This window comes from Vanacampus margaritifer, chromosome 16 (assembly GCF_051991255.1).
Source record: "Vanacampus margaritifer isolate UIUO_Vmar chromosome 16, RoL_Vmar_1.0, whole genome shotgun sequence".
In the NCBI taxonomy this organism is placed as follows: Eukaryota; Metazoa; Chordata; class Actinopteri; order Syngnathiformes; family Syngnathidae; genus Vanacampus; species Vanacampus margaritifer.
The window spans coordinates 349,953-371,554 of record NC_135447.1 but is presented as its reverse complement, the minus strand read 5'-3'; the positions used below and the strand labels follow the sequence as shown (position 1 = coordinate 371,554).

Sequence of the window (21,602 nt, the reverse complement as noted above, 5' to 3'; positions counted from 1 at the left end):
TCTTCTGTAGCATCACGAGGGTCATTTTTTCCCCAACTCAGAATAAAACGAAATCAAAATGTAGTCGCTGAAACGACAACAGCCGCTCATCAACATGTTGCCACATAAACATCTTCTGTTTTGTTTCCATTTGTTGTTAAGGTGGAACATCGAACAGCTGTCGTATTGGATGGTGTCCCTAATGAAGTGGCTTACTTGAGATGCACATTTCTATACAAAGAGACGACGTGGGCGTGGAATCGAGCTTTTGCTTGTCTGTAAATGCGCGCCGCGTGATTTGACTCTTTTGCTGACCTTCAAACTTCCACCAGCAGCTTCTTGTGCACATTCCTTCAAGCAGCTCAACTCTGCCTGCAGGCGGCGGCAGGGACGCGACGACTTGACCCCCCCCCCCAAAAAAAAAGAGGCGACTGATCAGAGACCCCTTTAGTGCTCACAAGAAAGCAGGGATCATCATCATCATCATCATCTTCATCATCATCGGCCAGATGAGAGAGGGCACGTGTTCACCTGCAGCCATCTTGGGTGTGGCTTTCCCACAAGGACGCAAACGTCGCCGACTATTGTTGCTGATGTTCACATTCACACCTCTTTCATTTCATACGACTTTTGTCTTTTTTGACCAACGTTGCCGAATATTCCTGCTGCCGTTTCAATTGACTTCTGCCAAGGATTTGTGGATTGAGCATGTAAGCGCGTGGACCTCACAAGCTGCAAATAAAGTGCGGCGGGAAGCACAACGCCAGGTGCGCCACACGCCAGGTGCGCCACACGCCCGGTGCGCCACACGCCCGGTGCGCCACACGCCCGGTGCGCCACACGCCCGGTGCGCCACACGCGGGCCTCGCACCTGTTGCCGCTTTTGTTCCCATGTCCCACCGCGACAGCAAAGGCAAAAAGCCCGTTTGTGCCACCTCTGTAATTAAGCACACAACAAAAGCAACATGAGCGCCGTTTCGTGCCCGTCAACAGGAAATGACTCGTTTGCAATTGATGGGAAAACAACAGGACGAGTTGAGCTTGGGACAAGTTGGACGACAAAGTGCGGGTTTAGGAGGTACACAAACTATTGAGGGAAATGAAATATTAACTTAATTTTCATTATAATGATTATGATTTTCCAGGTGATCGTTCATTTTTCAAGTATCATTTGATTAGATGTATTAGTTGTTAAGCTTTGCTTTGTTACTCACTATTTCTTAAATACACATTCATTGTGTTTAATTATATTGAAACATTATTTCCCCTTGTTCTTTGTCTTCATAAATATTCAAAAGAATATTAAACTGATCATTTTAGTTTTGTGTTATAGTTGATCCTATGTACAGCTGCAATTCTTAAGTACTCTAAAAATAGAATTGTTTTCTCCTTATTTTCAATATGGAAACTACTGAAAATGATTACGTAAGAGCCAAAACATTAGGAACAACAATTTAAAAGATACAAAGTCATAAATGTTGGGTGGAACCTCCTTAAATCGTGTACCTAATGAAGTGACCTAGTCATTCACGTTCAATACAATCGAGTTTTTTGTTAATGATCTACCGCCCACTGCTGGACAACACTGGCATCACATCTGCCAATACTGCCACCTAGTGGTGCTTTGTGCTAGGTGGCACTCACGTCTTCAAAAGACACAAGACCAAACAACAGTATTCAATAATAACGTTTTTTTTATTTCATTTGCCCCCATTTTTTTCCCCACTGAAGCAAAAGCCGTTTGAGCGTTTGAGGATTTTCTTGCCATGACAGTTCCCAGCCTTCACATCTGGATTTTGGCCTGTTTGGCTTAAGGTCCAAGCACCACAACATTCTTTGGCCGCACTAGTAGGATAACGTCTGCATGTTACGGGCGTGGCAAAAGCATGCACTAGTTGACATCTGTTTGCTACCAATACTGAAGCGCCAGATGTTAAACGGAAGTACGATGACGATACTAGTACTACTTCGGCCTACTCCATTTGACCAGCGGACCTTTTTGCGAGCATTAGGAGGCTCCCCGAGGCTACTAGTGCACGACACTAGATGGGCCTTGCAGTGTTAGCACTTTGTCGAAATATGAAGTGCAGCACAAAACAAATGTATTATCACTATTGTTACTAGTGCAGCACAAAAGCGGATCACTCAGGTTAAATTGTGCGGGAGGCCAAAATGCCGACAGTCGTTCTACTAGTGCGCTGAATTGTCTTACTAGTGAGGACAAAGAAGATGCTCGTGCAAGGACAGTAAGTTTGAGACGGACTCAACGCTCACACAGCTTTCCGTCGGCATTCGTCGTCATTTAAGCACAGGTGGCGCCCCCCTCTGGAGGGAGGTACAAATGATCGAGGGGGGAAAGAAAAAGCCATCCCAAAAAAGACCCGCCTTGCAGTGTTGTGATTGGCTGCCAAGTGGAGCGGCGTCTGCCCCGCGATTGGCTAGTTGCTCTTGATGGGCGTGTGCAGCTTCCAGGCTCCTGTCAGGTAGCGCAGGCGGATGAAGATCAGGTCTCGGCCCATCTGGAGCCAGCTCCAAAACGGAACCAGCTTGGAACCTGACGACGCACACATACGCACCTTAAGCCCCTTTCACGCGGCCTCCCGAGACAGATTTTTGCCATTCGCTGTGAAAAGTGCTTATTTTGGAACAGGGGCTTGAAGTCGACAAGAATCGGGTGAATGTGTAAAGTTGAAACCCCGAGACCGATTGAACACGTACCTTTGCATCAAAAGCATCAAAAGCATTTGTCGCAGTTCTTGGTGTTGCGACACTTTGAATTCTTCATATTATTAAATGTTTAAACTTGCGATGGCTGCGTGAAAACGCACCGAGGACAAGACAAGTGAATGAATGCAGTGTGAACGGCACAATGAAGGTATTGGGATTTCACACACAATCCTGACTTATTCTTTTTCACGCCACCTCTTTCTACCGTTACCTTTCACACAGTCCTGTTTTTTCCTACTCCTTTTCACGCAGCTGCTGGTCATTTTATTTCACACAGTTGCTGTCCTGTCTTTTTTGTCCCAAATTTTGGGCTTTCACTTTTACGCCGCTGCCCTCTAGACTTTTTCCAGATTTCTTTAAATGTACCCTTTCACACAATCTGAGTATGTTTTCACACAGCCATGATTTTAGTTCCCCCCTTTCATACAGCCTTCAACCCGCCTTGACGTAATGCTGCTAAAAAGGGAGCTGGGAAATTCCAAGCGCCGCTTCACATCCCCTCAAATCCATGTCGGTACCTTTCACGCAAAAGGAGGAAAGTGACTGATGACGTTACCGTCGATCTCGGTCCAGTTGACGGCCACCTCCGCGATGGGGATGTTGAAGCACTGCGCGATGTACAAGAGCTCCACGTCAAAAGCCCTGCCAAGAACACGCCCACATTTGACATCAATCAATATTGACCCGTTTCTACATTTTTCTTTAAGCTAACAGTAATGAATGCAAATGAACTTTTTGACGAATGCTTCGGCTTATCAGGCTAACGTATTGTAATGTGTGTGTGTGTGTGTGTGCGCGGGGGGGTGGGGTTACGGCGGCCTCACCATCGTTCCACGTGGAGCGAAGAGAAGGTGCGCAGCGCCGCCTCGCGCGTGAAAAGTTTGAAGCCGCACTGCGTGTCGCGGATGCCGCGCACGCACAAGAACCAAACCAGGAAGTGGAAGCCCATCATCAGGAAGTTGCGGACCAACGAACGCTGAGGCCAAGAACACCAAGACGGTTAAAGGACGAGAAACGGCGCCGGGGTCGGCGAGCGGGTGGGCTCGGGTTACCTTGGCGACGGCCTCCTGCTGCAGGTGAGCTCGGGAACCGCACGAGATGGCCATGTTGTCCTGGTGTCCGCAAACACGTCACCGACGTGCAAAAGACACGTTTTAGTAAGACAAAGACAGACCACCTTTTCTTGACCATACGTGAATTTTTGCGCTTTAGTGCGCATTATTATTCTGATAAAACTTTTACCGGTTTGGGCCTGAGGTCTTTAAGGCCCGCTTCCACTTTTTCCACATCGGCGAACTTGGTGGCTCCGTCGGCGTCGGCCATGAGAATGAGGCGGCCCCTGGAGCTCAACGTCCCCTTTGCCACAACACAAACGTTAGCATGCTAGCATGCTTCCGCTGCTAGCCGCATGCTAACGTTTCTCACCAAGCGCACCGCACCGCCTTTTCCCCGGTTCTTCACCAGTGTCAGAACCCGCACTTTCTCAGCGCCGTACTTCTTGGTGTACTGCAGCGCCACCTGGTGGTTGATCACAAAGCGAACGATGCATTCAATATGCATAGTTGATTGACATCTTTAGTGTGGGAATTCCAAATTTGAAAGGAGCATTCTGACCTGCCATAACAATTTTCAAGAAAAACACTTTACACACACTATGTCGGCAGATTTTTTTAAATCATATTATATGACATCATTAATCATATTTTATGACATCATTAATCTGTGAATCGACATAAACGAAAAGCGGTCTTGGATATCAAAAACTGTTTTAAAGTTCCTAATTGCAGAGATTTTCATGCCATTTAACAGAACATTTTCTAACATCATCAAATTGTGAAAATTGACCCCCCCCCCCACACACACACACACACACACATCTAAACTGATCATCCATGCAGAATACCAAGACAAAATGAAATCATTTCATGTTTCGATATCAAGAACGGTACCCATGAAGTTGATTTTTTTTTTTAACATTGCAAATGAATACAATATGTGGACCATAAGTGAGGTTCTCACCTCTGTGGTTTTGTCTTTGCTGCCGTCATCCACCACGATGACCTCGTAAGCGAAAGGAGCTCCGAGTTTCTGTGCACAAGGGTACGAAAACACTTCAATGCTGCCACCTGCTGCCACTTGTATGAACAACATGCGGCCGCCTCAAGTCAACTGAACAAGGGGCTCCAGGTGGCCGAGTGGTACCGTCACTTGCCCAGCATGCGGGTTGGCGTGGGTTCGTTCGTGGGAGTGAGTGAGTGCAAAAAACGAAATAAAAAAATAACAGGAAGTGAGACTCTTGCTCCGCCCCTCACTAAAATGAGAAATAAACGCTCAAAGGAGTCAGCGTTGGGTTGCGAATGGGAAGAAGGTTGGGAGTGGTTCTGGCTGTGATTGACAGCAGCAACTCACGAAGAAGCCGTTTAAGGAGGCGTGTGCGAATTGAGCCGCTGGGCGGCGGGGGCGGGTGCGGGGGGGGGGGGGGTGGCGGCTACGTCACGCGGAACAAGTATCGTCTCGCGTAATGAGAGGACAAACAGACAAACTGAGTTGATCCCAGCGTGTTGCCCGAAGATGGCGGCAAACGCACGCTTTTGGACCTACAAACAAACATGCACTAAAATGTCAAAGTAATGACCAGGACACGTCGACAGCATTTGTAGATACCGAATATAAGCAACAAAGAAAAAATTGATTTTGTGTTGCGTTATCCTTTAAGTGTCATATACTGACCCGCCTGTTCTCCAAATATTCCATGGCTTCATTCAGCATCACCGGCACTGAAAAACACACAATTGGATGCGAGGTTAAAAAAAAAATTGTTTAAGGGGTGCAGCTTTGTCTGCATACGAACGTCTGGCCTTGAGTTGTGGCCGAACAACAGCACTGTCACTTTGGATTTTAGTCCGGGGGGGAAAAAAGCAGCTGTAAAGCGCATCTCGCATGAAGCCTTTGGAAAAAAAAGTGTCTGTTTCGGTTGCCACTCACTCCTCAACTCCTCGTTGTAGGCAGGGACCACCACAGAGAGATCTATGGTGGGGGGGTCGTGCAGACTGGGGAAGGGCTCCTCGGCACCGGTAGCGCTGAGGAAACGTTTCTCCTTGTCCAGCCGCGTCAGGTTGGCCGCGCTGGCCGTCACGTGCGCCATCGCCACAAACTGAGGACACCAAATGAGACAAATGAGTTTTGAGGAGAAGATAAAGACGAAGGTTGCGTCTCTGCTCGTCACGTTGATTATGAGGGAAGCGAGATGCGAGCATGCTGGAAGTCAGAAGAGTTTAGGTACGTGACACGACAGTACAAAAGTAGAGGTTGTAAAGAAAAGAAGTTCATTGTGTGATTTGTGTAACAACAACAAAAAGTCAGGGAATTTTTTTTTTTTGGTGAAACCAACTCGTGGTACTTCTGAAGTGATTACTAAAGTCTACTCTTTGGTTTGGTGTTTATATTGTCTGGAAAGATCACCGAAAATGCTCTAAAACGGCTGACAATCACGGAGTTAATCCTAAACAATTGGGCTCATGTAGCAGAATCATCTTTATTGGCCAATTATGTTTAAGAACGCACAAGAAAATTGTCTCCAGTAGTTTCAGACACTCGAGTTGATGCTTTCCATTTGGAATAACGTCTAATACATTAAACAAGAAACGTCCCCTTACCACAATTACAGCCACAATCGCCAACCCCACTAAAGCTTCAAGTATTTCGCAGATGTAGTCCATTTTTGGTGTGCTGGACGGATTCGCTGTTAGCTCTCACGGCAAGTTAGCCGCAGAGCTCGCCAGCTTTCTTTCGCACGGGTGCGTATTTGTATTTTTGGGAGTTTCGATGACATTGACCAGCGAAAGGTTGCTTAATTGACGCGGTCGGACGACACGAAATTCATATCTGCTCAACTGCTCGAGTGGTTCATGCTCTCAGTCTCTACTCGCTTCCAATCACAAGTGATCACAGCGGCAACACGGAAGTGTTCGTTTCCGGATTGACACGTCATCGGTTTATTTTTTTTAAATTCTTTATTCGTCCAACTTCAAATGTACAAAACATATTGGCATTGTACATTGATAAACATTATATAGAAAGGGTAACAGACAACCTTAGAAAACTCCCAAAACAACACACAATACATTAAAAAAAATAATAAAGAAAGAAAAAAAGAGAAAGAAAGAAATAAAAAATGGGGGCGCTAGGGGATATTAGTAAGATTAAATTCCTCTACTAGATTACACAATTTCACTGCACCCCCCCCCCCAACCCCCACAATTAAAGTTGTCAAAATTAAAGTAAAGCAATGGGTGTTATATTCCCCATTTCACTGATTTCCCCACATTTACCTCACTGGGTGGTGTTCAAAGTAAAGCAATCTGGTTGTAGCTCTTTACCTTACGTTGGCTTGGCTGTATCGTGGTTAACAACTCTTTGATGTAGTGCTGTAGAATCAGACAACTTGGCTTTGGTGGTTTCTTTGCTCTCAACCCTTTGGCCAACATCAGAGTCATATACAACAGCGCCGCCTGGCAGTTACATTACGTGGATTACTTGGATCTAGCATCACTGAAAGGTTGATTACAGTTTCGCTACTTTGAATGTAAGATATTTCCAAGTTATATTACCATATACAATGCTAACTCATTTGTTTCATGTGTCAGACAAGAGTACTCAAGTTAAGTCACAGCATGTCATCAAACAAGTTTGTGTTCATTGTTGTTGGAAATGAAAATAATGTGTTTTCCCCTTAACGAATAGGACGTTGTTTTTAAGTGAATAGCTGTCCCTGAGCAATAGTTTTCCCAACAGCAACAGACACCAAAATATTCAAACAGATCCTATGCAAAGCACCCAAAACATAATCAAATACTCTCAAAAAACGCGTAACGTAGGGTTTTCCTGATGGCAGGAATATGGTTACAATAAGTGTTTAAGACTGTAGGCAACGAGGAAATCGCCTTTCGTTTTCTCTTGCAGGCTTCCGTAGTTCCACTTCGAACCCACGTTTTTTTGTCAAAACAACATGGCGGCTGGATTCAAGTAAGAACAAAATGCTCACACGTTTACTATTTTGTCGCCTTTTCGAGCAAATTTACTCGTGTTTATGTCTGAACTCACTGGGGATAAAATGAGGCTTTTATATATTTATCACCCTCGTAAGTTCGTGTACTTATTTGTACTTGACTAAACGTGTCGCGTTAGTTTCAAATCCAATGCATTTCACGTTTGTTTTGGTTGTGTTCAGGATGGCTGAGCCTTTGGAGTACCACCGGAGCTTTCTGGTGAGTGACGTTCAAGCTTTTGATGTAATAACAAACCACTTACGTCATACGCCATCTTCATCACATCACGTGAATGTTTCCAGAAAGAAAACTGTCGCCCGGACGGACGAGAACTGCCAGAATTCCGAACCACGACAGTCAACATCGGTCAGTTCTACACTCTTTTATAGCCATTAAAACAATACATTCCCTTTCAGCCAGACTTTTGAAATGTATTTTCACGAGCTGATCTTGTGATTGTCGTCAGGGTCCATCAGTACAGCGGACGGTTCGGCGCTGGTGAAGTTGGGCAACACCACCGTCATCTGTGGGGTCAAAGCGGTAAATGATTTCAAAAGAGAAGAAGAAATACAAGCTCCTGGTGTGGATCGTTGAGTTGCGTTTTGGTGTTGTCGTGACAGGAGCTGGCCAACCCGTCAGTGGAGGCGCCGGGAAAAGGTTTTATAGGTGAGTTGTGGGTTAAAAAAAAAAAAGAAGAAGAAGCAAACTACTTGATGACTTAACATTTGCAGTGCCCAACGTGGACCTGCCGCCGCTGTGCTCCTCCCAGTTCCGACCTGGACCGCCGGGGGAGCAGGCCCAGGCCGCCAGTCAGTTCATGGCCGACATCATCGAGAGGTGCTTGCAATTAAAAACTTGAGTTGTTGTTGTTGTCGTCACGTTTCATTACGTCTGGTCTTGTTTTTTGTCACTGCAGCTCAGAAGTGTTACAGACGGAAGATTTGTGCATCGAACGAGGCAAGGTGAGAGACTCAAGGGGACGCAAAGTCATTTCATTGGATTTTTTTTTCGTCGTTTCCAAGTGTCGCGTGAAAGTTTGCGTGTTAACATTTAAGTTTGAAGACTATGATAAAGTTACATTTGTATTCCGTTCAGTATTGTAATTATTACATCTGAAGGTGACATATTAGAGTCGCAGGTGTTCTATGAAAATGTGTAGTTTGTTATAGTTTGTAGGTTAGATTACATTTGCAAGTGTCACAATCAAGTCGTTTGTAGCCGCTTCACGAATGTAGTGCCGGCGTTGCGTTCCCGTTTTGAGGCGTTCAAGTCGTTGTGTTGGTTTGCAGCTGTCCTGGTCGCTGTACTGCGACCTGATGTGTCTGGACTACGACGGCAACGTGTTGGACGCGTGCACGCTGGCCCTGCTGGCCGCCCTGAAAAACAGTACGTCGTACATCGCATCCCGCTGCTTTCGACGGCCGCCGACTCTTCAGCTTCTTCTGTCGTGACCCGTCCAGCCAACCTCCCCGAGGTCTCTGTCAACGGCGAGACGGGCGCGCCGCAGGTGGACTTGGGAAAGCGACGCGGTTTGAAGATTGGCCAGCATCCCGTCGCCGCCTCCTTCTGCGTCTTTGACGAGTGCGTCCAAACTTTTCCCTCCATCGCACCGTGGTCCCGATTGTCCTAAAGCCCCGCCCCCCTCTTGCGTCTGGCAGGGCCATCCTCCTGGCGGACCCCACAGCCGAAGAAGAGCGACTGGCCACCGCTCGCCTCACTGTGGTGACGAATGAGGATGGACGCGTGTGCTCTGTGCACAAACCAGGTCAGGACTGTGGCATCCGTCTTGCGATGCCTTCAGGGGAATCGGGAAACATCCCAGTCGGCCGACGTGGGGGACCCAGAATTCAATTCCTACATTTCAAGACTTGGTACTCGCTTGGCTAAAACGTTGGAAAAACTTGAATTTGACAAACTACAGTGGTTATTTTCAGTGCACTCTAAAAACAGTTGGGTGAAAAATAACCCAACTATGGGTGAGAAATGGACCCATCCTCTTCTTGGATCCATTTGACTCCATTTTGAGTCAAGAAATGGGCCTTGTAGTGTAAAACAAATAAAAATAAAATAAAAAAAATTGGGTCATTTTGTATGAAACAACCCAGAAAATTGGGTCAAATTGACCCTTGAAGTGGATCTGTCCATTTTTGATCAATAATTGGGTTACTGTTTTTAGAGTGTGGTTTTTGGGTACAACTTAAAACTTTATTTTTTATTTTTACGGCATGTTTATTTTAGATGTAGCTCCAATGTTGGCCACTAGATGGCAGAACACATTGACTGAATCTGAAGAGTAGCAATATTTGAAGATTAGCCTATTTTTTTGCTGAAAGTTTTTGCGTGTCAAATCCTCTTCAATCCTGCGTTTTCCGCCACCAGAAAGCGATGGCTGTGAGCTCATGTCGTAATGTACATCTTTGACCACTAATGACACTTAGTGGTTCCATGTTACATTAACATTTGCTGGTGTTGTATTAAAGGGGTAAATTGCTGTTGTTGTTTTTTTTTAGGTGGGACGCCTTTGTCTGGTGAGAAGCTCCAAGAGTTGATCAGCCGAGCGGCGGTCCGGCAGAAAGAAACCCACGAACTCATTGACAAAGTTATCAAAAGCATCACATAAAAAAATACAGCAACCATTTTTTTTTTATATCTAAAAGCTGTATTTTCACTGTCAATATATAATCTTCCTTTTTTTTTTTTTTTTTTTTAAACAACAATAAAACTGCTGACAAAGATGTTTTAAAAAAAAAGTATTTCTTAAGTGTCCAGTAATGTGTCAACACTCACGGCTCCAAATCCAGCGCCGGCGTACAAAAGCGGCACGAGAGGTAGACAGCGGCCCCCCCCCAGGATCAGTTTGTTCTGCGGGAAGATGTGCGGTGAGGAATCCTCTCGGGACCCCCCCCTCCCCCGGGACCCCCCTCCCCCCTCCCCTGAATCTAGGGGAGAGAAGCCTTCTTTGGGAGGGGGAGGGTCTTAGTGGAAGTATTCAGCTACAAGGACCTTCTTTTTCTTATTTGTCTGTAAAAAAAAAATCCGTCGCAGATCATTCCCGTCTCGGCGTGGCGGGGGGCAACGTTTCCGCCTGGCGAGGTTTGGGGAGGGGCTGCGGCGTGCTTCTCTTCCTCCTACTTCTTGCTTGGTTGGCGGTATGCTGCGGGCCCCCCGCCGCCCCCTGGGGGCCCGCCGCCGCCATAGCCATTTGCTGCTGCATTTGGTGCTGCAAGAATTGCAACTAGACGAGGAAGACACAAAGAGCGACGTCAGCGGGCGGGAAGTCAGCGTCGCCGTGGCGATGACGGCAGCGGGATGATGTCACAAGCGCCTTGTTGAGCATTTATTCCACATGTACGAGGACACGCATCCTCACTACTTAAGAATTCAGCTCACTAGTCAAATGATTGTCTTACGTCTCTTTGGACCCAATAGTGCAACGCAGTAGCTTCCTACTAAGGTTTGATTGCAAATGAGTCCAAACGGGTTCAGCCAAAGTAGGCAAGACGCAAGCGTGCGCTGAACGGAATAAATGCTCGCGACATGCGTGTTAGTGAAGCTCCAGCAAAGCACAAAATGAGGAACACGTGACAAAGGATGCAACTTGCAGAGGAATTGACGACATTTTGTGACGGTAAACATCGTCGATAAATTGGGTCACGCAAACATCCACAATACAAATTGCGAAAGCTTTTGCCACTCAAAAAGTGACAATACATAAAAAATAGTAACCACAATTGTCTTTGTCATAATGTCGTGACCGTGTTAATTGATAATCAACGTCGTAAACGCATATGATACGTTATGACATCCACACAACTGAAAAACATGCTAAAGTGCGGTTCAGTAAAACCAAATAACGCCGAGCGGTTGCATTCCTCACCTGCTTTTAACCTGATCATTGATCAATTGGGGTTCAAAACACGTCGCCACAAATAACAAACTCAAGCTCCCTGCTTGACAGCGTTGGGACTCGCATTTAAACTAATGAGCGCGTACGCTACACTTTCCGATATCTGAAAGCGAGTAAAGGAACGAAACGCGGTTTTCGGCAGACGACGACAGCAACGACGGCACATTTTCTCGGAGCCCCCCAAAGACGTCCAAGGCCGCCGTGACCACCGCGGCACTCATGCAGCCAATCGGACCACACCTTTGCACCATGCTTGGCGTTGCCAGCGGCCAATCGCAACGCTCGACATACAACACAGATGGAGTGACTGAAGTGCTTCGAAAAGGGGAGGAAAATTTCATTTCCATTTCAATCGATCCAATTTCATTTGTGTGTGCGTGTTTTTGGTCATGTCTTGTCTGGCCCTTGTGCACGTGTGTGTGTATGTCCATGTCACAGTTACTTGGATCTGAGGCTGGTGCTGCTGCTGAAGCCTTGGAGAAGGCAGCGGGGGCCCAGACCCGTCCAGCCCACAGCCCAACTGGGACAGCACTAATGGTGGGGAAGGGGGGGGGGGGGGGGAGGGGAGGGGGGTCCCCAGGAGGGAAAACATGACAATGAAAAGGGTGAAGGAAACAAAACAAAAAACAACAAAAAGAGGGAATATTGCATGAGGAGATGCAATGGAGGGAGGGAAAGGAAAGCAAAGAAGGGTTGAGGCGGAAAAGGGGGGGGGGGGTTCGATAAAACAAAGTAACGTAGCAAAGAAGAAAGGGAAGTTGAGTACAAGCGCCATGTTTTGGCGTCAACATGTTAGCACACTAGCGACACTCGCGCAGTTACACGGAGGAGGGAAATGCGTGTGTGTGTGTTTGGGGGCGTATGCGTGTTGGTTGGGGGTCGTACCTGCCGCCTGCGGAGACATGAAGCCGCCCACGCCCAAGTTGATGACGGCCGTTTGCTGGTTGCTTAAACTCGGATCGGCCGCCTGATCGCCCTGCGACACCACAAACGTTGGTTTGAATTTGAGAGGAAAGTGAGGACCCGCTGCAGCCAAGTGGAGACTGCGGCGTACGCGATTGCAGGATCTGGCGCAAAAGTCACTGCAAAAGGTTATGTAACACGCATGAGGAAGATCAATTTGTTATTTTGTGTATTTTTTGAGGAGACGTGGAGATTAAGGAGCACAAAACCACAGTGGGCTTTTTTTTTAAGACGGGAGACTAAAAAGGCAGCTGCAGCCAAGTGGAGACTGAGGAGCGTACGGACGCAATGACTCACTGTGTCCCCCTGCTGCTGAGGGCTGGAAGTGGCCGATTGGCTCTGCGGGGAGAACTGCGCCAGCTGCTGCTGTTGCACGGGGTTGAAGATGAGCGGACCGCTCGGGATCTTAGCGGGTCAGCAAACATGCGTTCACATCAAAGGGTGGCGCCCAAAACACAAAAGGTGACAAATGCCACATACCTGGAGCAAGTTGAGCGGTCGCAGCCCGGTGCTGCTGTTCAGGCCAAAGTGACTTCCTAGAAGAAACCGCCCCCCCCCCCCCGACACAAATTATGACCATCACCAAAGTTGTATTTACATCGGCAAGGTAACTATTGATGATGTTTAAAGGTGTAGTTCAAGATCTTTTGTCTGCGCGTCTTCTGGGTGGATCATCTTAACGATTGTTTTTGGATCTCGTCAATCAATCTGACGTAACCACGTCGCGTTTGCAGCCGCTGAGCTTCACACTCAGCATTTTTACTTACGACTTTCGCCCCCACCTCCACCTTTTTTTCTTTTTTTTCTTTAAAATAAAGTGCGCTATCATCTTTAATCCGCAATCTGACGATTGGTTTCTGGTTTCTGGTTTCTGGTTTCTGGTTTCTGGTTTCTGGTTTCTACTGACCGGTCTGTGCGGCGGGCTGCATTGAGGGCATGAGGCTTCCAGACGGCAGGATTCCGCTCAGGTTGAGTCCGGGAGCGAGCATCGGGTTGGAGGCGCTCATCAGGGTCTGGGGGTTGCTGCAAACACGACACAAAATTGTCATCAAACCGCCTCAGATTGCGTTCATCGTCATTTCAAATGGGATGGAGGGACACGCGGGTCCGAGCGCAGACTGCAGAACGTAAGCGGGTCTTCCGCGGCACATACCAGACGGAGCTGACCACGTTGATGAAGTTGAGGCCGGCCGGGTTGGCCATGACGGGCGAGGAGGTGGTTCCCGTGGTGATGGCGGTGGCCCCGGCGGGCAGCGGGATGGTCATGACGGGCAGCGGCTGGCTGAGGGCGAGCTGCTGCTGGGCGAACGGCGCGAGCAGGGCCGCCTGCGCCGGGACCTCCGGCGGGGTGGCCGTCCCCGACGAGTCGGCGGGGTGCGGCGTCGAACAGGGCGTGTTGGTGGGGGTGGCGGGCTTGGGGGTGCCCGATCCTGCCACGAAGACGCCACATTGAGAAATTGTGAACGTGTTCAATCATTTGGGACGGTTTAGAAAGAACCATGTTTTTTTTTTTTTGGGGGGGGGGGGGCAACATTTCATATTAATAAGAAATGGTCATTTCTGTATGCATTTTGTGTCAATGCTGAAGCACTGAAATGCAAAAAAAAAAAAAAGCATTGGAAATGTGGGTGGGAAAAGTACGCAAGAGGATTAAGGCCGGCGAAGAGAGAAAAAAAAACGTTTGGCAGAAGTGAGAATCCTGCCAAACATTTTTTCTTCTCTCTTCACTGGCCCTGATAAAATGTGGAATTGTGCAAAAAAATTCAAATATTTGGAATGCTGAACAATTTGATGTTTGAAGGATTGAAACGATGAAGAAATAATCACTTTGCTCAAAGTCTCCATTCAAAATAATCTGGTGAAAAATGTTGTGAATTTGTGGGAATGTGAAAAATACACGAAGATCTCAGGAAGACCTGAATGAGAGTTTTTGACGTTGGAAGGATTTAGTGCCTTCCTTCCTTCATTTTTTTTTTTTTTGTGGAATCTGTGGAAAAGTCGGCCGGTGTAAAATGATTCCCACGCTTGTGTTTGCAAGCAGAAGCGCTGCCAAGAGCAATTGTCCTCATTCCAGGACTCGTACTCACTTTGCGTGGAGCTCATGGGCGAAAGCGAGGCGGGGGACAGCAGGCCCACCTGTCCCAGCTCCACGGAGTGCTTCCTATTCAGAGGCTGGCTTTTGGCGGCGGGCGGCGGCGTCGGGCACTTGAGAAGACCACTTGCGCTTTGGGAACTGTACGGATTACCTACGGGCAGGACGGAAATGGACATTTTCGCAGGTCTGGAGCGATCCTGATCTGATTTGGGAACCTTTGACTTCCAGGAAGTATTAGTAGCAACAAGTGACGGCGGCAGGCTGAGCACGGGTCCCTTAACAGTCCCTGCGGGCGCATACCTGAGCAGCTGCTGCCTGATCCCGGCGGCAGTTTGACGGGCTGCGGCCGGTGCTTCACTCCTCTGCCCAGCACGGACGTTTGGACCAGCGGGGAAAAGCCGTCACCCTGACGGAGACGACCGCTTGCATGCGTCAATCTCACAACCAACGTGATGTGCATTTACACGCAGTCATGGAAAAATGATCGGACTATTTCCCCCCCATTTCTGGTTGTCAGGTACCAATAAGGGCGTATCATGTGACTAAAAGAGTGGACGTAATGTCAAAAGGCAGCCCAATGTCATCAATATTGAGGTAAGAACTTTTGTTATTTCGATATCAAGGCAACTTTATGTCAGTTGTTGAAATGGAATGAATGAGTCCTTTTTGTTGTTACGCCGGCCCTTTAAACGAGCAGGACAGCGACGAAGCACGGCTCGTCCAATCAATTCCTCCATGACTGCGTCATGATGATGACGATACTAATAAAGGGGTACCTCGTCCTTGCCGGGGGAAGGCGGCGCCGGCGCCAGGCTGCCTGAGTTGTGGGACATCTTGACCTGACACTTGACATCTCGCTCGTACACGCATTTGTACTGCGCCAGGAATCTGACACACGCACACACAAACACGCTCAGCTAACAAATATTGGCTACTGGTCCAAAAACACAAAGACTTCTGTCAGCGAGTTCTTGTCAGAAGCTAAGATTGTTCTGCCTCAGTACTGGCACAAGCAAACTTCCGAAACTGCTAACGTACAGTAAGAGCTAACGTTGGAAGCGAACGCCACTCACCGCTCGGCGTCCATTTTAGAGCCGATGAGGAACCTGAAGACGAAAAAGCAAAGTTGTTGATCCAGAGATTTGGCCGAAGTGAACCGGCGCTGATCTTACGGCGGATGCGTGAGCTTCAGGTCGGCGCCGTCCTGGTCGGCCTTGCCGTCTTTGGTGCAGTAGATCTTGCCGTACACCAGCGGGTCGCCCAGCGACTGGACGATGGACACTTTGGTCCTCTGGGCTTGACCGCCCGCCTCGCACTCAAAAGTGTAGTCGTCCACAACGTCCTGTGCCGAGAGGAAAGAGACGACATCCTGTTTTATGACAAGCACGTTTTTAGCATTTCCAAGGCCACGGAAACTCGAACCCAGAACCCGTCAGCGTGAGGCAGACGTGAGCTTGGTCGTCCCAAGCTGAAAGGTACTGACCTCAGCCGGCCAGATGACGGTGGTGGGCTGAGAATCTTCCAACTGCAGCGATTTCTCGACCACGGCGTACTTTTCCACCTGCGAGCACACGCATCGGCATCACGTTTGTTTCCACGTGAGAAAAAAGCCGCCGGCGTTCAAGAGCAGCGCTTACGTCGATTTCTTTGGGAACGCTCAGCTGGCAGCTGTTCTGTCTCCACATGTCCACGCACTGACGCAACAAGAAGCAAACACGGAAAGCAACATTAGTGCTGTTGAACGCAGCTGTCACATCGGTGACAATTGCATTCGATTCGGAAGCGCAGGCTATGAAACGATCACGTCATTGTCATTGCAGGGTCATTTACAAACGACAAGGAGCAGAACTTTCCAGAAATCTTCAGCATTAAATGGATTCAAACGTTTACTTATCTTTATCTCGGACTACAAGCAAAAGTGGTTTTGTTTTGCTTTTTATTACTTCTGAGCGGTCCAGGAACATATTTGCCTCTAGGAACTGATTGTAACCTTTTGTGTTTTAGGAGCTACAAGTGACAAGAATGAAAAGTTCTGAAGGTCATTTCTAAGGGCCAAAATACAATCCTGCTAGTGAGGGTGTTCCTCTCGACAGGCTCAGGAACAATTTAGCTTCAAGGAACTCCAAATACTAAGAACCAAATGTTCTGGCTGCAGCAAAAAGGGGTTGGAAGTAGTAGCAAATGTTCCAGGCTCATTCGTTAGTGCCAAAATACCTCGCTAAGGGCGGCTACGTACGGACATCAGAATATCCGATTGGAACGTTCTGGTTCCAGGCATGACATCGAGACATCGAGACATCGAGACGACGCCTGCTCGGGTATCAAGAAAATATTCATCACAATTATTTTGCTAATAATTGAAATCACAATTAGGACGATCATTTATTTTTTGGGTACAAAACAAGAAAACGTTTAAACGTAAAAATCGTTAAGACAAATAAAATGATGCAAGTTCCTTTTGGATGAAACGACTCATTTGCTCCCCAAAATACGCTCTATTTCATTTGATTTTTCTATTAATCATTTGTATGATTATGCCGATTTTTAATTGTGGAGTGTAATAATTGAAATTGCAATTGAATTGCACAAGCCCAATCAAGACCTCAAAGTTTGGAAGTTCCTGAAAGATGTGGTGAGAGCGCTCACGTTTCCGATCTTGGAGATCTTCAGGTCGATGACGGGCGCGGCTTTCCTCTCTTTCCTCTTCTGCAAGTAGTCAAAAAGGTGCAGCTGGCGCGGCGTGGGCAGCTGAGACAGCTCCTGCTGACGGTTCAGCGCCGCCCGAGAGTGCCTCTTGAAGCACCTTTGAGCGCCATAACGACAACAAAAAAAACAGAGTGAGCGTCTCAAACAGTTTTGGGACAAAGATGAGCTTCTTGTGCGGTCCAACCGTTTCATGGCGCGGGTATTCATTTTTTGCTTGTTGTAGAGCAGCCGGTTGGCGGCGCAGGTGACGGAGATGGAGGGTTCCAGGCACAAAGGCTCGGCCGTGGCCAAGATCAGCTGGCTCTCCAGCTGCAACTTGTCATCCTGAGGCAGAGAGGTTGCTATGGAAACCACGCGGATGCGATTGTGCGCCAACAAGCTAACACCACCGCTAATGATGACCGCTAACATCGCAGGCAGGCGGCAAAGACAGCCGCTAAGAAAAGACACAAGTGATGCCAATTTGCCCGAGGGTTTGTTAAAAAAATAAAAAAAATTTAATTGTTGTGCAGTGTAACCCGAGTTTTCGTTTTTCTTAGTTTTCAATGAATTTTGGAGTTTTGGTTTGCTGGAATCAACACGGAGCATTTGGTAAGCTGGTTGAAAAGGGTTCAATCGGAAGTGAGGCATATTTCATAACACAGTCGGACCGACAAAATAAAAGCATGCAGTATAATAATCTTATAATATCAGTGGCTTATTATCATATACTTATTATGCCCTTCACAAGAAATCTCTCAAGTTTGTGTTCTTCAAAAATGGGCCGGATTCTTTCTGCCACGTGAGACGGCTTACCTGCGTCCACTTGTGGTGGTCGCTGGTCATGGCGTGAACGTCACAAACCAGAGTCTGCATGGTGGGCCTGAGCAGCACATGCCTGCTCTGGTAGGTGGGCATCTTGGTGTTGGCACACTGCCGGTAGTCTCGCACCTCCACCAGGACGCAGCCGCAGTGGAAGATGTTCACCTGGAGAACGGCAGGCAACGATGTAGGAGGGTGCAGACGCTGCACATTTTCCAAAAGCTTTGCGCTTCCGGAGCACAAACAGACACTTTGGACAAGACAGAGAAAAACACACACACTTGAAAGTGTATCGACACACACACCTGCGACTTCTCCAGCAGGTCAACAAGAACAGGCGGCAGCTCCTCCGCATCCAGGTACTCCAGCAGCTCCCCTTCTTCATACGGCAGTCGGATCGTTTCGGAATCTGCCCAACAAGGGAAAAACCCCCATCATGACATCACATGTGCTCGGCCGGGTGACCGTCCGGGCCCGGGACTTTTCCTCACCCGATCCATTCTTGCCCCTGAGCATGAGCGAGTAGCCGTCGTTGCCGGCGTACAAGTTGACCACCAGACACGACACCGACTCCTGAGACAGCAACTTGTCCAGCAGCTTCACATTCTTCCTGCAATTCTGCCACAAACGCACAACCAGATGTGCACTCGTAACCATGGCAACTGCGTAGAAGACCACCGATTGGCTGATGGGACCGACCTTCAACTCTGGCTCCTTCTCACATTCTTCTATGTAGAGCTCATAGAGCTTCTGATACAAACTCTTCCTGCCGCCGGAGGAAAGACGTCTCCTGGCGGGACGCTGGCGAGCACTTTCCACGATATACTGAACGACCGTAGTAGAAAAAGGATTTCAATGGTGACAAAATAGATTGATATGAAAAGAATCAGCATGAATGCATAGGGTGCTCTTTTTTGACAGCTGATCTAATCATTCATTTTTTTACGTGACATATTGTATATGTGAATGCAATTGCTTTAACTCTTTGACTGCCAAAAACGTTAAATAACGTTTCGTAAAATCCTATGGAGGAGTGCCAAAGACGTTAAAAGACGTTTTTTTCAAAACAGGTGAAACTAACCATTTTCTATTGTTGATTACTCAAAAACGGAATAAGGTAGAAACAAACTTTTTTTTTCTGATGGAAGATGAGAGTCCAATCTTGTTTTGGCAGTATGTGTGTTTCCATAGTCCAAACACATAATTTTCTATGGACCTTGAAAGATCAGTCAAAATGCTTAAAATCGGCTGGCACCCACGGCATCCCTTTTCTGAAAACGTCTGGCAGTCAAAGAGTTAATATCACCTAACAGTGTGTCTAGTGCCTGCATTTGAATATAATATGCAAAGCCAAAGTGAAAGAGTCTACATTAAAGCACTTAGCATGTTATGCTTGCAAAATGTGTCCACTTATGGTGGATGTTGAAAAAGTCTGCAAAATAGCACTTGCATGATAAGAGGTGGTTTCATAAATGTATAATAATAATATAAAGTGCACCGAATGATGTGTCCATTTGCTTACAATCATCTTCATTACAATACTTGACATCGAAAGAGTCTACATTAAAGTACGGCGGGGGGAAAAGGTAGACAAAAAGGATTGCTCACCTCAGCTCGATCTAATGCATATTCCAAAACTTGTTGCTGCGAGATGATAAAGACATAAATCAGTGAATGTATATTTTTCGAGGTCATATTTCATGTATAAGGTATGGATTATTGATATTATTCTGGGTAATGATTATGATGAATTTACCATTGTGGTGAGCCAAGGTGACAGTAGACGATGCTGCCCCCCCCCACTTTGGCTGCCTCTCACCGTCGCCCTCCTAAAGTGAGGATTCACGCCCTGTGTGGCAACAACATCAACACACATTGGAGAAAAGATGCATATTAGACCAGGTGAGCAAGTGACTCATAAAACCACCGAGCACGCTACGGTCACCAAAGTTGTGTGTTGCGTCTAAGCATGCTTTGAATGCGCTTTAATAACCGTAAAAGCAATTAGTTGACAGTTTCGACCGAGACTATATGAAGGCATGGGACATGCCCGACCTACTGAAGGCTAACGCGGCTAAAGTTAGCATGCTAGCCTCTGCTCCGAGGTGCAGGAGCTCGAGGGTGTTTTTTGTTGTTGTTTTTAAGTTCACTGCGGCAGAAAACGGTGGTCCCACGACGAGAGTGGACTCACCTTGTGGATTGCATAGCGGTCAACCGCGGCTCCGACGCAGGACAACGAAAGCGAAAGGAAACATCGGGGTCTTCATTGAAAAAAAGTAGGAGCGGCCGCCATCTTCTTCCAGTGTGACAACAACAGCACAAGTTCCGGTTTGAGGCGGAGTTTGCCGGCTGACGTACACACCTACCAGTGCATTGAATGGAAAAAAATAACATTAAAATAAAGAAAGAAAGAAAAGAAAATCAATATATAAATACACAAATAAAATACAAAATCTTAAAGTTGCGTTACCTTATTGAGAAAATGTAACTTTTTATTGTTATTTTGTTACTGTCATTCTACTGCCCACACACAAAGTCCACCAGATAGCGCTAATGAGGCTCGGCACGGGTGCCAACTGCCGTTCAACGCAAGCAAGAACAAAAAAGAACTGAACACCTGTTTGGATACCTATGTGCCTTGATTGATTTCTGGTTGATTATTTGTGTGTAACCCATTTTCCAGGCAGGTCGGGGAGGAAAATCCCTCATATTACATCCTACACCAAAGGATAATTGCTTTAAAAAATGTCTGCAGAGACATCCAAGAATCAGGCTTTTGCAGATTTGGATGGGAAGGCTATAGAAATGCTCAAATGTGGGCAGATTATCAGCATGCAAACTGAAATCCACTTCTGCCACTGGCGAATGTAATCGTACACGTTTTTCAATGGGTAGATGTGGATGACGAGCACATCTCTGTAGATGTCACTAGTGTGAAGAACATACGCAGGAAAATCACTCAATCATCTTTTAGAGATATCTGATTGTCGGGCCTTTGCCGACGGGGAAAAAAAAATACTCAAAATTGACCGGATTATCAATAGCCTATGTTTAAAACGGAGTGACTGTCCAGCCAGTGTTTGTACCTACCACAAGTGTCCAGCAGGGGGAGGAGGAGGCCTGTGGATCCACTGCGGACTCCCCATCAGTGCAGAAACAACAAGAATGTAGCCTACAACAGTAAATGGAAGAGATTCATGTGATCTGTTATATGACCTCATGTGCCAATCTAGAGGTGCAAAAGCAGGTTTTTGACCTCTGACACTCATTTAAAAAAGCTCATTGAGTGTTTGCACTTTTAAGAAAACAATCTGGTACATAGCGGCACACAAAACGAGCACTGTGCTGAATTCAAACCGACTGCACTGCCAGAGTC

The 21,602-nt window shown here is 47.1% G+C and overlaps 3 protein-coding genes across 7 annotated transcripts; 1 reads left to right on the top strand and 2 right to left on the bottom strand.

Moving 5' to 3' along the window:
• Window positions 1-1,655: 1,655 nt before the first annotated feature.
• alg5 (ALG5 dolichyl-phosphate beta-glucosyltransferase) lies at window positions 1,656-7,248 on the bottom strand. 2 transcript variants are annotated; one of them, XM_077546555.1, is made up of 10 exons: window positions 7,086-7,248; window positions 5,692-5,860; window positions 5,437-5,483; window positions 4,726-4,794; window positions 4,132-4,224; window positions 3,949-4,062; window positions 3,759-3,818; window positions 3,531-3,682; window positions 3,263-3,348; window positions 1,656-2,533 (listed from the first exon to the last, which is right to left on the bottom strand). In XM_077546555.1, exons 1-10 carry the CDS (start codon window positions 7,200-7,202, stop codon window positions 2,418-2,420), a joined length of 1,023 nt encoding a protein of 340 aa, XP_077402681.1. In that variant the 5' UTR covers window positions 7,203-7,248; the 3' UTR covers window positions 1,656-2,417. The 2 variants fall into 2 exon arrangements, with proteins under 2 accessions (XP_077402681.1, XP_077402682.1); XM_077546556.1 differs by lacking the exon at window positions 7,086-7,248 and adding an exon at window positions 6,363-6,695.
• On the top strand, window positions 7,132-10,489 carry exosc8 (exosome component 8). Of its 3 annotated transcripts, none has more exons than XM_077546558.1 (12): window positions 7,132-7,291; window positions 7,669-7,731; window positions 7,937-7,973; window positions 8,057-8,120; window positions 8,221-8,294; window positions 8,375-8,420; window positions 8,486-8,591; window positions 8,671-8,716; window positions 9,044-9,140; window positions 9,215-9,335; window positions 9,413-9,519; window positions 10,265-10,489. In XM_077546558.1, the coding sequence occupies exons 2-12, from the start codon at window positions 7,715-7,717 to the stop codon at window positions 10,372-10,374; spliced, it is 825 nt and encodes a 274-aa protein (XP_077402684.1). In that variant the 5' UTR covers window positions 7,132-7,291; window positions 7,669-7,714; the 3' UTR covers window positions 10,375-10,489. The 3 variants fall into 3 exon arrangements, with proteins under 3 accessions (XP_077402684.1, XP_077402685.1, XP_077402686.1); XM_077546559.1 differs by having other exon boundaries at window positions 7,185-7,264; XM_077546560.1 differs by lacking the exon at window positions 7,132-7,291 and having other exon boundaries at window positions 7,708-7,847.
• Window positions 10,347-21,333, bottom strand: supt20 (SPT20 homolog, SAGA complex component). Of its 2 annotated transcripts, XM_077546553.1 has the most exons (24): window positions 21,317-21,333; window positions 20,418-20,575; window positions 19,983-20,075; window positions 19,835-19,870; window positions 18,926-19,051; window positions 18,718-18,844; window positions 18,532-18,635; window positions 18,221-18,391; window positions 17,610-17,749; window positions 17,366-17,522; window positions 16,357-16,413; window positions 16,203-16,280; window positions 15,892-16,061; window positions 15,793-15,825; window positions 15,496-15,607; window positions 15,020-15,125; window positions 14,712-14,870; window positions 13,778-14,054; window positions 13,532-13,647; window positions 13,105-13,160; window positions 12,922-13,029; window positions 12,547-12,637; window positions 12,104-12,192; window positions 10,347-10,989 (listed from the first exon to the last, which is right to left on the bottom strand). In XM_077546553.1, the coding sequence occupies exons 3-24, from the start codon at window positions 19,983-19,985 to the stop codon at window positions 10,801-10,803; spliced, it is 2,505 nt and encodes an 834-aa protein (XP_077402679.1). In that variant the 5' UTR covers window positions 19,986-20,075; window positions 20,418-20,575; window positions 21,317-21,333; the 3' UTR covers window positions 10,347-10,800. The 2 variants fall into 2 exon arrangements, with proteins under 2 accessions (XP_077402679.1, XP_077402680.1); XM_077546554.1 differs by lacking the exons at window positions 12,104-12,192; window positions 21,317-21,333.
• Between the last annotated feature and the right edge of the window lie 269 nt (window positions 21,334-21,602).